The sequence below is a fragment of the Capsicum annuum genome, chromosome 9, assembly GCF_002878395.1.
Source record: "Capsicum annuum cultivar UCD-10X-F1 chromosome 9, UCD10Xv1.1, whole genome shotgun sequence".
In the NCBI taxonomy this organism is placed as follows: Eukaryota; Viridiplantae; Streptophyta; class Magnoliopsida; order Solanales; family Solanaceae; genus Capsicum; species Capsicum annuum.
This window is the reverse complement of record NC_061119.1, coordinates 48,261,689-48,280,557: the sequence shown is the minus strand read 5'-3', so window position 1 is coordinate 48,280,557 and position 18,869 is coordinate 48,261,689. Positions and strand designations below refer to the sequence as shown.

Genomic DNA, 18,869 nt, shown 5'->3' with positions numbered 1-18,869 from the left:
CAAGCGCAATTAGGCAAATGTATTATGTCCCTTTTTGGTATACAGATTTTCTACCAAGAAATTGTCCTTAATTCAGTGGAGGCCTTTGATTGACAAGATAATCGCAAGGATATCATCATGAACAATCAAAAAACTGTCTTATGCTGGCATAATGCAACTCATCCAGTCTGTGTTATATGACATGCAATCTTATTGGGATCAACTCTTTATAATACCAGCTAAAGTTCTAAAGACAACTGAGAGTTATTGTAGGAGTTACTTATGGGATGAGGCTAATGTTATATCAAAAATGATTTTGGTGGCTTGGGATAAAGTTTGCACCCCAAAAAGTGTAGAAGGTTTAATCTTATTAATATGGAGTTGTGGAATAAAGCAGTTATTACTAAACTTAGTTGGGATGTGGCAGCAAAGAAGGATACAATGTGGATCAGATGGATTTATGAATACTATGTTAAGAACAATCAATTCAGCTAGTGACTACTCCTAAACAAACAGCTTGAATGATCGGAAAGTGTTTGCACAAAGGACCATTCTACAGGCATGTCACAGTAATCTTAAAGGAACCGAAGGCACCACAAGACAAATCTACTATCATTTGATGGGAGAGAGAGCAAAAGTAAACTAGAAGGGGCTAATGTTTCACAATTATGCACGATTAAAGACTCTTTTCACAATGTGGCTTCATGTACAGGGCCGACTCTTCGTAGCTGATCGACCTCTGAAATAGGGTATTGAGGTCGAACCCAAGTGTAGCTTGTGTAAACAATGTGATGAAATTAATGCTCACTTCTTTGAAGATTGCACAATTTCAAAAAAAATCTGGATACACCTTCTCAACTGGATGCAGTTAACTGAGCCATTACATACAACATGGGAGCAACATTTAACTTGGATATTGCAGAACAATAAAGGAAAATCACAAGGAGCTCAATTGCTTAAGATGATATATACTGTTCACTTATTGCATTTATTGCATTTGGATGGAGCGCAACCAATAAGTCTTTGAAGCAAAAAGTAGAATTGAGGAGCAAATATCTAAGAAAATGGTATACGTTTTGCTGTGTTAGAGCATCACATAAATTACAAAAAAAAATTAGCAACCTGATTTTGTAATTTTCTTTCCCTGAAGCAGTATAATATTGGTACTTTTTAGAAAATAGTAGACTCTGTTATAGTCTACTATAATTTTGTAGTCTTTACTTGGTGATTATTGAAAAATTTAGTTATCGAAAAAAATAATTATTCTAATATGATAACTTAACTCCACATTCATAGTAATAAGTGACAATGAAATTATCAAAGAAAAACAATAATGATTAAATTGATATAACACTCAAATTAGAAAACTTCATTCTTTACGAAAGGAATAAAGATAAGAATTTCATTATTGCATCCCAAATAGTACAATGCACAAAAGAGTAATAAACTCTTGATATTCTTAGCAGTAGAGAATTAATATTGCACTTGATTATTTCAATTTTGAAAATAGTAAAAGATTTATCATTATTTTTAAGGAAAAAGGCTATTCAAGTCTTCTTACATTTTTAGTCAAAGTTGGCAACATAGTTGTGCCCAATGGAGCTTTCAATTACTGCCTTATACTCCTTCCATACTATAATAAATGAATTATTGAAATATTTTTTATATTTCAAAATAAGTGAATGGTTTACAATTCAAGGTAGATGTTGAAAATTTTTTTCAAATTGACCCTTCATTAAATGTGCATTGAGAGTGATATATTATGTGTCTTTACTTTTTGAAGAAGGTAAAAATAAAAAAATATGATAAATTTATATCTTTACTTTTTTTTCTTAATATGTGTACCAAAATCCAATAATTAAGTTATTGTGAAACGGAGGAAGTATTTAATACCAATAGTTCTTACTATATATAAGTGTGGTTAGCAGTTGATGGGCAGACAACCGGTGATTGTCACCCTGTTTTCAACATTCTGTTTACTGTGTGATTTTACTATATCATTATTAATTAATTATTATATTATATTTATATATAAAAAGTTTAATAAAATTTAATTTAAAAAAAATTAAAATAGATATTTATGATATGTCTGCTTCAGCTGCTTCAATTGTAATTTTAGTATGTCACTTCTAAATAATTCTTATAAGTCATCTAAAATATTAAAAAATTAATAATATTTAATAAAAAAGTAAAATAATATAAAATAATAAATTAACTCTTAATATTTTAAATTAAATTTACATCTTATATGAAGTCCACTTAAAAAAATTTCACAAGTATTTTTTATAACAATTTTGTTATATCACTTCTAATTAGTTACTATGAGTCTTCAAGATGTGCCAGTTTCACTACTTCAATCGTGATATTTGATTGACTCTCGAAATTATATTAGTGTCGCTTAAATTGAAATAGAAAGAAAACATTATAAATCACAATAATTAAAAAATTAAATTACTTTTAAAATATAAATTAACTATCAATACCATAAAAATTTTGACAAAAAGAGTGTTATAAATTACAATAGCAAACAACTTAAAATAGTAAATTATAATGTTGAAAAAATATTATAGATTACAATACCTAATAGCTTACAAAATCTTAAACATATTAAAAATATAATTAATTATCTAATAAATTACCCAGATTACCCACTATTGGGCTGTATTACCATTTAAAGCCTAATTTTTAATTAATTACAATTCATAACCCCTCTTGCCTATTAATTATTTCTAATTACAATTCGTAGCCTTTCTCGTATATTTTCTCTTTTTCTATTTTCTATTATTCTCTTCTTTCTTTTCCCTTTTCATTTTTTTTTCCAGTTTTTCTTGTTGCTTCTCTTTATTTTTTCTTTTTTCACTTTTTCTTACTTCTTTTTATTTTTTATTTATTTTTTTCTTTTTCTTTTTTCCCTTTTCTTTTTTCTTCTTTTTTTTTTTTTTTTTTTTTTTTTTGTATTTTCTCTCCTTCTTTCTCTCATTTTTCTCCTTTTTTTTTTTCTTTTCAATTTCTCTCATTCTTTTCATTTGTAAGAACTAGCAAATACAAATATAAGTGTGAACTATAAAATACAAATATAAATGCGAACTATAACATACAAATACAAGTGCGAACTATAAAATACAAATTCAAATGCGAATTATAACATATAAATACAAGCGTAAACTATAAAATACAAATATAAATGCGAACTATAACATATAAATACAGGTGTGAACTATCATTTGTATTTTTTAATTATTGAAAAGGAACGATTGATTTTCTTTCTACGAATACTTGTTTTTACTTATTGATACTAGTTGTATTTATTTATACAAATAAATACAACTCAAATTTGTATACAAATACAATATATACAAATACATATTGTATTTGTATTTGTAAAATCATTTGTTTCATTTGTTTGTCAATGCATTTGTATCAAGTGATATTTGCTTATTTACAAATATGAATGATAATTTTGATATACAAATACAAAACGATATATTTGTATCAAATGATACATTACATATTTATATATTTTAGAATTAAAAAAATACAATTAATGAACTTAGCCACTTACGTGTTTGTACACAAATGCAAGTGATAAATTGTACGTAGTCACGACTAAATACAATATGCAATCAACTCACAAATACAAATACAAAATAATTTCTTAAAAATAAAAAGGTAATGAAGAAATTAGAATACAAATACAAATATAATCCAAATATAATCGAAATATACACACACAATAAAACCATAATATAAATATAATCCAATATAATATGCAATCAATTATAAAATACAAATACAAAATAGTTCTTTAAAATACAAGTGTGAATTATATAAAATATAAATGATGGCGCAAACTAACAAATACAAATACAAATGCGAACTATTAAATACAAATACAAATGCGAACTATAAAATATAAATACAAGTGTGAACTTTAAAATACAAATACAAATATAGTTGTATCAATAAATACAAAAATATAAATGGTGGTGTGACTACAAATACGACAAACAATTATGTATTTACGTTATCATCCATGATTTATGCTCGACTAGTCATATTTTTCGAAAATACAGAAAATATAAAATAGAACAGAAAAATAATAAAGAAAATAAGTACAAAAAAGAAAATTAAAAAAATCAAAGAAGAAAAGAAAAGAAGAAAGAGAAATAGAAATTAGAGATTAAAGAAAGAAAAAAAGAAAAAAGAAAAAGAAAGAAATGAAAAAAATAAAAGTAGGAAAAAATAGAAAAAGAAGAAGAAAAACGAAAAAAACATAAAAATAAAAAATATAAAAAAAGATAATGGTAGTTTTAGGCAAAAAATATTCAGTTCAATGAGATAAGCGTGATTGAGATTTTTTTCTTTTTAAAAAATATTGAATTCTATTTTTGGCGCGCCTAAATAGGGATTGTATTTATGTTTTATATGAATATATACTATGTGTAAAACCGAATACAACAGACATAAATCGAATACAACGGCTATAAATGCTAATTATATAAAATGTGGCTATGAAAGTTGAATTTTATAACTAAATGCTACTATTTTTAAAAGATCTCCTTTTATTTAAGCTACATAAATTAAGATAAAAAATAATATATATTGGACCCGTACTGACATAAACTTTTAATACCTAGTATTAATTCTAAGTCTCTAGTCAATGTAGAATCCTTATTAAATTATAAAACTTAATTGTAAAAGAAGAAACATTATTGCATTTGCTGGATTGCCAAGAAGCTTCCTTGGTGTCCCTCTATAAAAGAAGACTAGATCTCAAGGGAGAACTACCGCATAATTTCCTTCAATTAGTGATTAAAGCAAAAACACAGTTAACCAAATAGGTTGAGAAATGGGAGATGTTAAGTTGCTTGGTCTATGGTATAGCCCTTTCGTTCACAGAGTTGAGTGGGCTTTAAAAATTAAGGGTGTGGAATATGAATTTATAGAAGAAAATCTACAAAATAAGAGCCCTCTGCTTCTTGAATCCAATCCAATTCATAAGAAAATTCCTGTTTTCTTTCACAATGGGAAGCCCATTTGTGAGTCTATGGTGATTGTTGAATACATTGATGAAGCATTTGAGGGTCCTTCCATCTTGCCTAAAGATCCTTATGACCGAGCTATTGCTCGTTTCTGGGCTAAGTTTCTTGACGATAAGGTATATCTATTTAAGTCCTGTTTCAATTTGTTTACCTTAATTACTATTTGGACAGTCAAAAATATATTCTTAAATCACACTTTTTGCAAATACGTCTAAATATTGTGAATTGTTCACTGAGCATGACTTAACAACTTTTTATATAGTTTCTAAATATGCAAATTTTACTTTTAAAAATGTTGAAGATTCTATGTCTGAATTCAGACCAAATACTTGTTAGTTTGACGCTCAAACTCTATTAAACCAAACAAAATCGAAACAAACAGAGTAATACTTTTCCTTTAGGTCTTATTTTTCGTAATTTTTTTTGTCCCGAGAGATTTATATACCAGTAGAAATTATTGGGAATTTCTAGTACTTCCATAATAATATCGGACTAAGACAAGTTTAGATGAAGTATTCAAATCAGCGAGAAATCATATATTCAGCCACAACTTATTTGGAATGGAGGAATAGTTGTTGTTAATATTTTATATACAATTTAAGTTTCGAATTATGTGCAGTTGCAAGCAATAGGGAAAACTTTCTTTTTCAAAGGAGAGGAACAAGAGAAAGCTAAAGGGGAAGCTTATGAGACATTGAAAGTTCTTGATAATGAGGTCAAGGATAAGAAGTTTTTTGTGGCTGACAAATTTGGATTTGCTGATATTGCTGCTAATTTTGTGGGACTTTGGCTGGGAGTTTTTGAAGAAGCAACTGGAATTGTTTTGGTTACAAGAGAAAAATTTCCAAATTTTTGTGCTTGGAGAGATGAGTATATTAATTGCACCCAAAACAAGGAATATTTACCTCCAAGAGATGAATTGCTTGCCCATTTCCAAGCTCGTTTCCAAGCTGCTGCTGCTGCTTCAAAGTGAACACCTATAGTTAATTTCAAGATTTGTATGGCAATAAAAATTAAGATGGATTTAGGTTGTGTTTTTGTGAGTTCAATTGAAATTAATTTTGGACTAAATAAGATGTGCGTAATTAATCAAAGAATATTTTAAAAATTATGCTTGTTATAAGATTTATCTTTATTTCATTAGTTAATATTAGTCTTTTGATTCATGTATGAATAATAATAGTATAGCCAGCTCAGAAAGTGTCTTTTGTTACTGTTTGGCTGGGTTGGTCAGTGATGAAAGCTCCCTTAACTTTCTCATCGACTTGGAACTCACTGCGAAAGCGTTTTTATATTGAGTTAAGTCATCAACTATCCCTTAAAGTTGTTCATAAAATTCATTAAACACATCAACTCAGACTTATCAAATGAACGTCTCTACCATCCCACATTTAAATCATTTGAACACTTTTTGCTTACATAGCATCTATAGTGGAGTCAGAATTTTCAGAAGTAAATATACGGACCAATTGAAGGAATTCAACAGCTAATATATATAAATAAAAATATTTTTAATTATATAAAAATAATATAATTTTTCAACAAAAAAGATTGAATCCCTAAAATATATGTGGCTCGGCCACTGCATAGCACACTAAGTCAACCTTGAAAGGCGTGTACGAAGCAGTTTACTCGAGATTTTTTTTTTTCTTCTTCCTTGCCTCTTTGCCATCGATCAGTTCCTCCACCACATTACTAGTCTGTCGCCACCGCCGCCATACGCCCTTCTTCTAATTCCTGTTTTTCTCCAGTCACTTCTCCTCCTCCATCATCATCCTTGTTCTTTTTGGCCCTATTGCTTTTTTTTTTTTTTTTGCATATCTGATATGGGGGAGAGGAAAATATCGAAAGACACGGGTGCAAGAGATCGGGTGAACGAGACTGGAATTTATTGGCGATGAACCATTTCGAAGTTAAGAGAACTCAAATTAATTCTATCGAATTTAGTAAAATTATTTTTGATAAATTTATTGAATTTATATTTTAATTTGAGTAGTGATGTTTGTTCGGAAGTGATCCGAAATCAAAATGGACATCGACCATCCTTATTAACTTTGATGCTCGAAAATAAGCTCTTTTTTGTTTTCCAGTTTTAAATAATTGATTTAGAGATCATTACTTTTTCCATTGATTAGAGGGAAATAAAATAGTAGCAAAGAATTTAAAAAAAAATGCAAGAATAGACTTTTGAGAATTCGAAAGTGTCAAAGATGATGATGGCTGGATTAAGAGGTAGGTAAGTTAAACTTTTTTGTTTTCAGATTTAAACATAATTTTCTTTTTCTTTCACTGTGTAATATATTTTAAAATTATTTTTTACTTATATGACAAGTAGTCATCATTTAATTCATCATATTGACGGTCACTTTGAGTGTATTGCACACATATTTTTAGTTAATTATCAAACAAAATATTTAGATAATTCAAATTTAGAAAAGTAGAGTTATTTAATAGGCATAAGAGTGAATTGAGGTGTTATTTAATAGGCTTAAGAGTAACTTTGACTAAAAAGGTTGGTGACATTAGCACTTATGTCATCTTATTGTTCTCCACACGAATTCATTTGGCCCACCCAAGCCCCTAGATCCTCCCCTTAGTTTACAATCACTCATCTTTCACATACATCGCATCTTCTCCCGCATTTGAAGTCAATATAAAGTATAAACCACTAAAATATCTTGTCCTTAATTTTCACCTCATGTTATATTGCACTTTATAAATAAAGAAAAAAAGAATTCAAAAATAAATACTATAAACTTGTATTTGTGACTTTACCTAACGCTATAGTCCCAGTTCTCCATCTACATCTCCACAAATGTCGATTGAATTCGGTAGATTTGTTTTCTAAGGTGGGATGTATAAAGAGACGCAAAACCAACCTAATATTTAAATTATTTTATAGATAAATTTTTGTTTAACTATGCAGAATTCTATTTAATTTCAAATAAAAATTTAAGATTTTGTGCAGAAATAAAAGTTTCCATATATTCGCGTACAAAATCAAAACTACCCACATATTGACATCCCATTAAGAGTCTTTTAGGAGTTTTTTTCTAATGAAAAATGGTGTACTACTGCTACTTTTGTTAACTTTCTATCCTTAATATTGCAATCATTTTATGCACAAAAAGCTTAATTACACAAGTCTTTCACGTTAACACCAAATAGTACCGCTTTGTTTTTCATCAAAATTGACACATTGACGAACACTAATACGTCTAGCTGAATTTAGCTAATGGATGAGAATATATATATATATATGTTTGGTCCAAAACAAAATTATCCATCAACTAACACGTCTAGCTAAAGTTCAATATTGTTCGGATACTTGAAACAGAAAGGATACTTGAATCGCTTTCCCCAAATTCAAAAATAAAATAAAAAAATTACTGATATTACCTACTTTTGTCTCTATGTTATGTGGTTGTAAAGTAAAAGCAAGCATAATCATAATTAAAATAAAAGTATAACAATTTATTTAAGATTAAAGTATCTAGTACCTCTGAACTAACACCAAATTTGCTACGAACAATTTAACTTCACGGGGGCTTTACTATCCCTAAACTAATTTTTTGCGCATTTTTGCCAACCTTTTTAGCTGACATGTCACCTTTGACGTGTGACCCATTTTATGTAATAAAGGTGCGCGTCAACACAAAAGAATGAAAAATACGCTAAAATTGAGTTCAAGAGTAGTAGAACCCCAGTGAAGTTAGAGTGTGCCGTAACAACTTTGACCATAGTTTGAGGATACTGAATGCTTATCTTTTCATTTGACATAAAATTTTATCAGGTAAAAACAATTTGTAGTTGAAGAACTAACCGATGAAAAAAACGTAGAAGTAGATCCTTAAATAGATTCTTGCAATCTAGGCCTTTTTCGAACCTCGCGCGTAGCACGAACATAGTGCACCGAGGTTCCCTTAAGTCCTTAGTTTGATGATTAACATAGATTGGGACCTGTTTCCCAGATCCCTTATCCCTTATTGTGATGACAATGGCCCTCTACGTATTAAGGAACAAGTTGGGCTCATCTGTCGCTGTCACAGTCAACCTGCCGCGACTGACACATGGTACAAAAGTTAGTGAAAAGTTGCTGCCACCTTTTTGCCTCAACCAATGAGATTGCTTCTAGGGTTTTATTGTGTCACAATAATAATGCTCATCTTCCACAATATGAAAATCATCAATTCCATATACTTACAATTAAAATCTTTCTGAAGTAAAGCAGCGCTACAATACAAAGGCTGAAACTGTAACAGGAAACCTGTTGTTCATCAAGTTGATATTTACTTCCTTGTTATAGAAGATTCTTTGTAATTATGTACTTAAAGTCTGCCTACGTTGCTTATGATTGTAGTAGGTATGATGTATTACAGAAATCCAGACAAGACAAGGGGACATTATCACATCAACTCAAAATATTGGAGAAGAGGCAGTACAAGTATTCATGGAACAGTTTGTAGAGACTCAGTTCAATGGCAATTATGGCATGTTAGGATGTATCAAGAGAAGCATCTCGGAGGAGCAGAATGCTAGAATGGAAAGAATTTGTGACATAGAAGAGATTAAGCAGATTGTGGTCTCATTGAATGGGGAAAGTGCAAGTGGTCTAGATGGTTTTTCAGGCCAGTTCTTTCAATGTTGCTGGAATTTAGTGGGTGAAGACATTACCAATTTGGTGAAAGCTTTCTTTTCTGGAAGTAAACTTCCTAGATACATCACTCATACTAATCTTGTGCTAATACCAAAGAAAGAAGTGTTCATTAGCTATGGTGATCTAAGACCCATTAGTCTTAACACTTTTGTTAATAAGATTATTTCCAAGTTGATTCATATCAGAATTGTGAAGGTCCTTCCTAATATTATCTCTAATAATCAGGATGATTTTGTTAAAGGAAGAAGCATAACAGAAAATGTGTTGCTAGCTCAAGAGATTATTAGAGATATTAATAGAAGAAATAAGTTTCATAATGTGGTGGTGAAATTGGACACGTCAAAGGCTTATGATTGAGTTTCCTGGAAATATCCTGTGGAGGTCCTGAGAAGATTTGGCTTTTCTGAAAGGATTATTGATATGGTTGTCAGATTAATTAGCAATAATTGGTATTCAGTTCTTATGAATGGACAATATTATGATTTTTTTCAGTCATCAAGAGGATTAAAGTAGGGTGACCCATTATCACCAACTTTGTTTATTATATCAGCTGAAGTCTTGTCAAGAAGTTTAAATGAATTCTTTAATGATTCAGACTTCAGAGGATATGGCATGCCAAAGTGGAGCCCTGATATTAGTTACTTATCCTATGCTGATGATATAATCTTATTCTGCTCTGGACAACCAAAATCAATGAAGAAGATGATGGCAGTGTTGAGAAGGAATGAATACACTTCTTGTCAAATGATCAACTTAGACAAGATCTTGTTGTATTTGCATAAAAAGGTTCCCATAACAGTGTGCAATAGTATAAGGAGAATCACAAGAATAAAACAAGGTAAATTCCCTTTTACTTACTTGGGTTGTCAAATTTTTTATGGAAGAAAGAATAAGCGGCATTATGAAGAGGTGATGAAAAGATTAAATTCTTGGCAGAATAGACTTCTTTCTTATGGGGGTAGATATATTCTTATATAGAATGTTCTATTATCTATGCCCATATATATTCTTTCTGCTATGAATCCCCCAGTTAGTGTAATCAATCAGTTACATAAGATGTTTGCAAAATTCTTTTGGGGGAATGCTACTGGTTCAAAGAATAAAAATTGGGTCTCTTGGGATGTCATGTGTTACCCAAAAAGTGAAGGGGGGTCTTGGATTTAGATCACTGCATGATATGTCTAGGGCACTTTTCACAAAACTATGGTCGAATTTTAGAATTTTAACATCATCATTGTGGATTTCATTTATGTGGAATAAATATTGCAAAAAGTTGCATCCTTTATTAACTAAAGGATATGGAGCCTCTCATGCATGGAAGAAAATCATTACTGCAAGAGATGAGGTGGAACATAACATTTGGTGGCAGATTAAAGCTGGAAGCTCAATCTTTAGGTATAATAGTTGGACTAAACAGGGTGCTTTGTATTATATTGAAGGAGACTCTTTTCAACATGAAGAGTTAGAGGTAAATAATTTTAGCAGAAATGGGGAATGGGACAAACAGAGGTTACTATCCTATTTTTCGGAGGAGATGGTGGACATGATATTGGAGTACATAAAGCCTACAGTAGAAGTTTATTTGAATAACAAGCCTTGGTGGATGGGGAATACAAGTGGAAGTTCACTGTTAAGTCAGCCTTGGAGATCATTAGAAAGAAAAAAAAGAAAAGGAGAGATTTTGAGTTCATTTGGAACAAGGGATTACCTTTTAAATACAATTTTATACTTTGGAGGGTATGGCTGAAGGGGATTCCTATAGATGACAATTTCAAGAGAATGAATATTCAGTTGGTCTCTGGTTGCTGGTGTTGTGATGGCAGGAGGGAGGAAACTATGACCCATGTTTTACTAACATCTCCTATAGCTTTCAAGCTTTGGAGAAAGTTTGCTCATTTTGCAGGTATATAGGTAGATGCTATGCAGATACAACAAATGGTTGTATTATGGTGGACAAAGAAGTCAACATCCAAGTTGAACATGATTTTCAAAGCTGTACCAGCCATAATCATGTGGATTTTATGGAAAAGGAGGAACACCATTAAACATGACGGTTCTACTCATTTGAATGGAATGGTTTGCCAGGTTCAGCAAGTGATTAAAAAGTTGATCAAAACAACATATCCATGGATTAAGCTGAAAGGATGGACATGGGAAGAAGTAGTGGACAGTATGGGTACATATAGACCAAAATTACATTTTCAAAAGGTGTTATGGAAGAAACCAGATGTATTGCAATTAAAATGCAATATAGATGGTGCTTGCAGAGGAAACCCAGGGATGAGTTCATATGGTTTTTTCATTAGAGATGATACTAGAAATCTAGTGTATGCAAGAGCTAAAGGCCTAGGGATGGGCACTAATGCTGAAGCAGAAGCGATTGCAGTAAAAGAAGCTCTAGATTTCTGTTATGAGAAAGATTTCAAAAATCTTATCATTGAAACAGATTCTTTAGGCCTCAGAAAAATGATTATAAAGCAGTGGAAAGTCCCTTGGCAAATAGTGGAGATCATTGAAGATATCAGGATTTACATTCATCTTATAAATGCAACTATTACACATACCTTTAGGAAAGGTAATACTGTGGCAGACTCACTAGCAAATGAGGTAATAGAATCAAAGGCCATGTATGAATATCATTGTTTTCAACAACTACCAGTGGTAACAAGGAGACTACTAAACATTGATAAGGATCAGATTCCAAACATAAGGATCAAAACAAGAAGGATTTTTCAGCAGTAACAAGCAAATCCATCATACATATTTACAAGAAAACAACAGTTTTAACCATAGTCCATCACGCAACACCAGGAAACTTTATAAAGCATAGTTAAGAGAGCTTAACATCATGCCTGGAAGAAGACATTACAAAGGTGAAACCTACAGCTATAACGAAACCCATAGTTCTCAAAAACCTTCAATCACAAGATAAAGAGAGAGCTCAGGATCTGGGTGAACTGGATGTAGTCCGATCATGAGAGATACCCGAAACCACTTGAATACAAAAGGGAAGAAGTATCATTTAGAGTTCAAATATCCACAAATTAAATGAAGATGGCAGTACCTAGTAGGGTTAAAGATGATAGAAAGATATTAGCTCCAATTCACCATGGCATAAGCTGTTTACAACACCCAGAGAAGGAGGAAAAGAAGCTTGGATTCCGGCAGCACTCAGACACCATTGTTGCGGGCATATTGAAGAGAAAAGAAAGAGTACTTGATACTCTTTGCTCAAATCCTATCTGAGAGAGACAATTAGGAAACTTCTTAGATTCCTTTTTTGTTTGGGTCGGGTCTTTTATGGATCCGATTTTGGGCCTAATCTGTTTTGTATTAAACATTTTGGGTCTATTTTAATAAAAAGGTCCTAACGGACCACCAAAAAGTTGTTTAAAAAAAAGAGTAGAACAAAAATGACTTTTGTGCATGTCCCCAACTTTCTCATCAAATCTCGGGGCTTTGCTAAATCACTATCCTTAGAAACATAAAAATAAGGTTAATTTATGTAAATGGTACAATATGTAGTTTTATTTATCAATTATAATAAAACTTTTACTCTACAGATCATAGTCTATTTTTTTAAATTAAAAATAGATAAATACACATATAATATATTTCTAACAGGGTTTTAATATAATAGCACTTAAAGTAATCTGAATAATATTTAAATGATTGAAATTCAGGAATAATACGTTTATAACATTATTATGAAAGAAAAAAATAAATAACATTTGTAATACATTTTAAATTTAATTTATTATACATATTATAGATATATTTCAATGTATAATATATTCATAAATACAAATATATTATAATGTAATTTTTTAATAGAAAAATACATCATCAAAAAAATAATGAGTAGTGAAAAAATGGTATTAAAAATTATGGAAATATGTATGGATGTGAAAAAGTTATGTATAAAAGAGGGTTTAAGGAGGGTATTTTTGTTATTTTTCATATTTTATTCGGGTATAAGTTATTCCGGTATTACTATACCACCCCAAGGGAGGGATTACTTATCCTGATACTAACTATTAATCCTGAGATAAGTTATCCCACACTTTTGCAGCCAAATAAGGGATTAATGGGTACTAAAAAAGTATTACGGAATTATGCTTCCTTATCTCTTACACCAAACGACCCGTAAGAGAAATAATCTCACCAAATTCACTTGGAATAAAAAAAAAATAGAGTAATAGACGGGTCTCCCAAATTTGTTCCCTAATCAAAATTTTCAAAGCTCTTCGGACTACACTGCATTATGGATGTCCCCAAGAGAGAAAAAAGTAAGCTTTGATTTCCACAGTCCAAAATTTTGTTCATAGAAGAAAAAAATTAGTCAAATATGGGATATTTGTATTTTTATTTAGGAAAAGAAAAATCCTCCGAAATAAAAATACAATTATGATTTTAAAAAAATAATCAATGCAAACACTCTACAATTCTCCCCCTTAACCTGAATTTCTGAGAAAATAAATTTGTTGCATCTTACTATACCACCCCAAGGGAGGGATTACTTATCCTGATACTAACAATTAATCCTGAGATAAGTTATCCCACACTTTTGCAGCCAAATAAGGGATTAATGGGTACTAAAAAAGTATTACGGGATTATGCTTCCTTATTCCTTACACCAAATGACCCCTAAGAGAAATAATCTCACCAAATTCACTTGAAATAAAAAAAAAATAGAGTAATAGACGGGTCTCCCAAATTTGTTCCCTAATCAAAACTTTCAAAGCTCTTAGGACTACACTGCATTATGGATGTCCCCAAGAGAGAAGAAAGTAAGCCTTGATTTCCACAATCCAAAATTTGTTCATAGAAGAAAAAAATTAGTCAAATATGATATATTTGTATTTTTATTTAGGAAAAGAAAAATCCTCCGAAATAAAAATCCAATTATGATTAAAAAAAAAATAATCAATGCAGACATTCTACAATTCTCCCCCTTAACCTGAATTTCTGAGAAAATAAATTTGTTGCATCTTCTTCACATAATCTTCAACAGGTTGAATATCTATCTCCTAATCTCCTTCATTAAATCTCGATCTCTACATAGATAACACTTTGATAAAAAAATTTCAAACAAAATATTTATTGCCATAACATAGCTAGGTTGTAGCTAGAACTGACATTAAACACTCATTTTGAAACTTGCTTTGATACAGCTTGTTAGAACAAAAATAATCAGGTGTCACGTAGAACCTACTAGAGAAAACCTAGAAAAATGATAAATCAAATAACAAAAGTAAAATATTATTAGATTTTTAGGAGGTGTGGATGAAAAATGAATAAGTGTTTTTTCTAAAAGATATCAAGAGAAAGGATGCAATTTGAATAGACACTTTTTCATTTTGGATGGTTATGACCTTTCTAATGGATTGTGACTTTTTTACAGAGTTGTACGTTTATGAATCATTGTTTATTTTCTGAAGCATCACCTTTTATCTATAATTATCTTATTTCTTCTCAGATATGAAAAATGATTTTTGAGAAAAAAAATATCCTTTTTTTTAGAAAAAAATCAAGTGTGATTTGCTATCGTTGAGTGTGTTTGTAGTTTGACAGAATTTGAAGTGCCATTATATTGTTGAAGTGATTTATTTTATTTTGGGATGATATATTTCATAAACTCGAGTACTCGAGGAAATAATTTTCTTATGGAAACACCATGAATTCAATGGACTTAAATCTTCTAATCTTATCTTTTTTTGAATGTTTGAATTTTGCTATTTTTTTTAAAATAGTTTAAACTTCTTTATTATTCTTGAAATTGTTCTTAACTTATTGTTGAAGTTTATGCTATATATACAAATTTATTTAAGGAAACAAAATCTTAAGAAAATTATAATAATATTTAATTTTTGTGTTTGTTTGATGTGAAAAAAATATCACTATTTATAAATCAAATACCTGGTTAATCTGTATTGGGCCTAATTTTGTGGAGACTAAAATTTTGTGATCTCTACTCTCTCAGATAGAAGAATATAAAAACTTCAATGAGAAATTAAATTGAAAATTCAGTTCGAAGAATATAAAAAATTCATCGATTTGTTAAACTCTCTGTATTGATTTTTGGAGATTAAAGCCTAAGATTTTATACTATGTTTGAATTTGATTCTGTTTTAAAGAACATAAAAACTTTGTCAGGTTTCAAAGTTCGTTAAATTGACGTTTGAAGATATAAAAACTTCATCGTTGACTAGAAATGAGTTATCTAAAGATTAAGTTATTAGTGTTAGTATTCTAAATTACTAAAGTTTTGGTCAAAGATTGACAAAAAAATGATGAATTAAACCGAACAATAAATTGATGCGATTGTGAATGGGGTGGTCCCATCAACAAACAATATTGCGTCATTAAGATGTTTATATGTTGTTCTATCATTGGCAACACTAGAAAAATTGAAAAAACTTTCTGGTGTAAACTTCAAAGAATGACCACAAATAATGCTCGTTTGGATGACCAAACATGAAATGCAAAGGTTTACAAGTAGAGATCCTTATGTTACTAAAAAAGAAACGTTCAAAAATCGATTGTATGGCATGCAAGATCTTGTGATTCATCTCAGATAGAAGAGGATAATAAATTGCATGAGAAATCAGCAATGATGGGTGCAGATCTTGTTAAAGATAATGCTACACATAATAAGATATTGAAGAAGACTTTTGGACAAGAAAAAGAGCATTACAATAAAAATTTTAAATGCAAGTGGTACAATTGTAATGAAGTTTTCCACAAAGCTTTAAATTGTCAAGTTCTAAAGAAGAACAAGATATAAAATCAGATAAACACGTTGGAAGCAACTGAATTGATTCAAAGCATGTGTGCTATGATCACTGAATGCAATCTAGTTGGAAATCCAAATAAATGGTGATTTGATTGAGGAGCCACTCAACATGTTTGTGTGGACAAAGAAGCTTTCGCTACTTATGATACTGCTGGTCCCGAAGATGTGATCTTCAAGGGAAATACTGCAATAACCAAGGTTGAAGGTTGTCACACCCTTTTTTACACTAAAAAGAATAATTTTAAGGTTTGAAGGATTTTTATTATTAAGTGATAAAAAATAAAGATTCTTGTTTCGAAAAAGGATTATTTATATTTTTTTTATTCAGAGTCTCCACTTGATATAATCAGGTGTGCCAAGTCACCTTTGAAAGATCTATTTCAAAATGATTTGACTCTCTAAACTGTTTCGCGAACAGAGATTTCGGCTAAGGAATTCTATTGACCGAGGGGAAGATATTAGGAACCCCTCAATCCCATGATTCGACCACGGTCACTTGGTGGAGTATATCGGCTAATTTGACGCTACGAATGTATAAACAACACAAAACACATAAAACAATCAATCAAACAAACAAAACAACAATCCAGAACCAAAATAATAATGCTCAGTCCAATTATGCAATCCAAAATAGAAAACTTGCTAAAAATATATACCTATTCTATACTAGTCCTAGACTAAGCTCCACCCAACGCCTCGGGCCTTCGTCACGAACGTCCTCCGGGTACAAGATACTTCAGGGCATTTCTCGGATAAATCAATACGAATCCCTCGAGGCATTCCCCGGGCAAATGAATACATTTTTAGTGTGAGAAAATCAAACTATTCAACAAAATTTCAAACATTCCACGAAATTTCACATTCAACCCAAAGCCACAAATTCTAAACTTTACCTACCCAACCTATGTTTGCCTAAACCAAGCAGAGTATCATGATACTACCAAGTTCAATTAACATTCATTTCAAGTCAAACAACCAATGAATCAAACTAGCCAAAATTCACCAATTATATCAAGTTTTCAATTTTCACTCCCAAATTAATTCTAAAAATTCCAACAATTCACAATCACCACTTTAACAATCCACAATCATTGTCAATAAAACCAAACAAAAAAAGCAATATCACCCAAGTATTTATATCATGCTTTATACAAACCAATCACGCGTATAGAATGAAATCAAAATGAGAACGAGATAGAATTGGACCTCAAGTCGAGCTTTATTATGCAAATTATGCAATTAGGTGATGGAACCAAACCCAAAAACCTCGATCGACTAACCCGCCTCAAATCAAACCTTGAATTACGAACCAAATCCATGGGAACATCTCAAAATTCAATCCGAACAAAACTCCACAAAGAACAAATGAATTAGTGGCCGAAATTAATGTTTTCCGGCTAGATTTAAACTGAAAACGAGCAACGAAGTGGCTGTTCAATGTGAGATTGGCTGAAATGGGGCAGGTTTTCCATTCCCGCTTGTCCAGAGCTCCGGTGAGCTCGGCAGTGATGCAACTCAAAAAGGGACTGATAGAGATAACTTTTTCGGTGAGAAAGAGGAATGTGGTCTTAGGTGTTTTCGTATTTTTCCTTTTTCTCTGCGTATGTGTGTATGGATGGCATGTAGAAGAAGAAGATGTGAGGTCCAGTGTCTATTCTCCTTTTTGGAATTGTATGGGTGCCTATATGAAATTGGATAAAGATAAAGAGAAGAAATCTTTTTGGTCCCCCTCCTCCAATCCCTCTAATGGAAAATTGTGTGTATATCTTATCATTTTGGGTGAATTCTGTTAGTGGTGTGGAAGAATAATATGATATGAGGTGGGGTCACATGAGGTAGGGGTGAGCGGGTATGGGTGCATGTGTGGTGATGTGTCATCTTTTAATTGGAGAGGTTGTTGGGTTGTTTAAAAGAAGATAAAATTTGTTAGGATTTGTTAAACAGGATAAAGATAAGAATAAATAAATAAATAAATAAATAAAATGATGAGGTGGTTATTTATTTATTTATTTTTCTCTTGGTAAAATTACCACGCAGGTAGGATATGTGGTAAGATGGGGTAAATAGTAAAATGCTTTCGGGGAGGGACAAAATTACGTGTCTACATCATGCCCCTCTTTGCATGTAAACATAAAGTGTTTTCATACAAGAAGTAGACAACGAGGCAGAATTTTGACCCGACCATTATTCAAAGAAAGAAACAAAAGACAGAAGGACAATCGAGTTGGCGAGTCAACTGAGGTTGTAACACCCCATAAAATGGGTCTCGGAGCGTCACACGGTGCTTGAGGCTACGAGTAGGCCCAAGCTAACCCTTTGAGCCATTTTCATTCAGTTCAACACAAATCAACGGGGTTTCCATAAATAACCCTCAAATATCAACAGAGTAATCATC

At 31.1% G+C, this 18,869-nt stretch overlaps 2 protein-coding genes across 2 annotated transcripts; both read left to right on the top strand.

Annotated features, from left to right (window-relative positions):
- Positions 1-4,785: 4,785 nt before the first annotated feature.
- Positions 4,786-6,124, top strand: LOC107842865 (probable glutathione S-transferase). The gene is made up of 2 exons (NM_001324601.1): positions 4,786-5,137; positions 5,641-6,124. Exons 1-2 carry the CDS (start codon positions 4,829-4,831, stop codon positions 5,992-5,994), a joined length of 663 nt encoding a protein of 220 aa, NP_001311530.1. The 5' UTR covers positions 4,786-4,828; the 3' UTR covers positions 5,995-6,124.
- A 4,803-nt stretch (positions 6,125-10,927) lies between these two features.
- On the top strand, positions 10,928-12,924 carry LOC124887066. The gene is made up of 4 exons (XM_047396243.1): positions 10,928-11,415; positions 11,502-11,581; positions 11,681-12,285; positions 12,733-12,924. The coding sequence occupies exons 1-4, from the start codon at positions 10,928-10,930 to the stop codon at positions 12,922-12,924; spliced, it is 1,365 nt and encodes a 454-aa protein (XP_047252199.1).
- The last annotated feature ends 5,945 nt before the right edge of the window (positions 12,925-18,869 follow it).

Bases quoted from the DNA above. Each gene is read 5' to 3' on its own strand.
- LOC107842865 (NM_001324601.1), top strand. From the start codon at position 4,829: ATGGGAGATGTTAAGTTGCTTGGTCTATGGTATAGCCCTTTCGTTCAC. The intron at 5,138-5,640 runs GTATATCTATTT...AATTATGTGCAG, and splicing joins CTAAGTTTCTTGACGATAAG to TTGCAAGCAATAGGGAAAAC.
- LOC124887066 (XM_047396243.1), top strand. From the start codon at position 10,928: ATGTGGAATAAATATTGCAAAAAGTTGCATCCTTTATTAACTAAAGGA. The intron at 11,416-11,501 runs GTATGGCTGAAG...TTGTGATGGCAG, and splicing joins ACAATTTTATACTTTGGAGG to GAGGGAGGAAACTATGACCC. The intron at 12,286-12,732 runs GTAATAGAATCA...AATTAAATGAAG, and splicing joins CAGACTCACTAGCAAATGAG to ATGGCAGTACCTAGTAGGGT.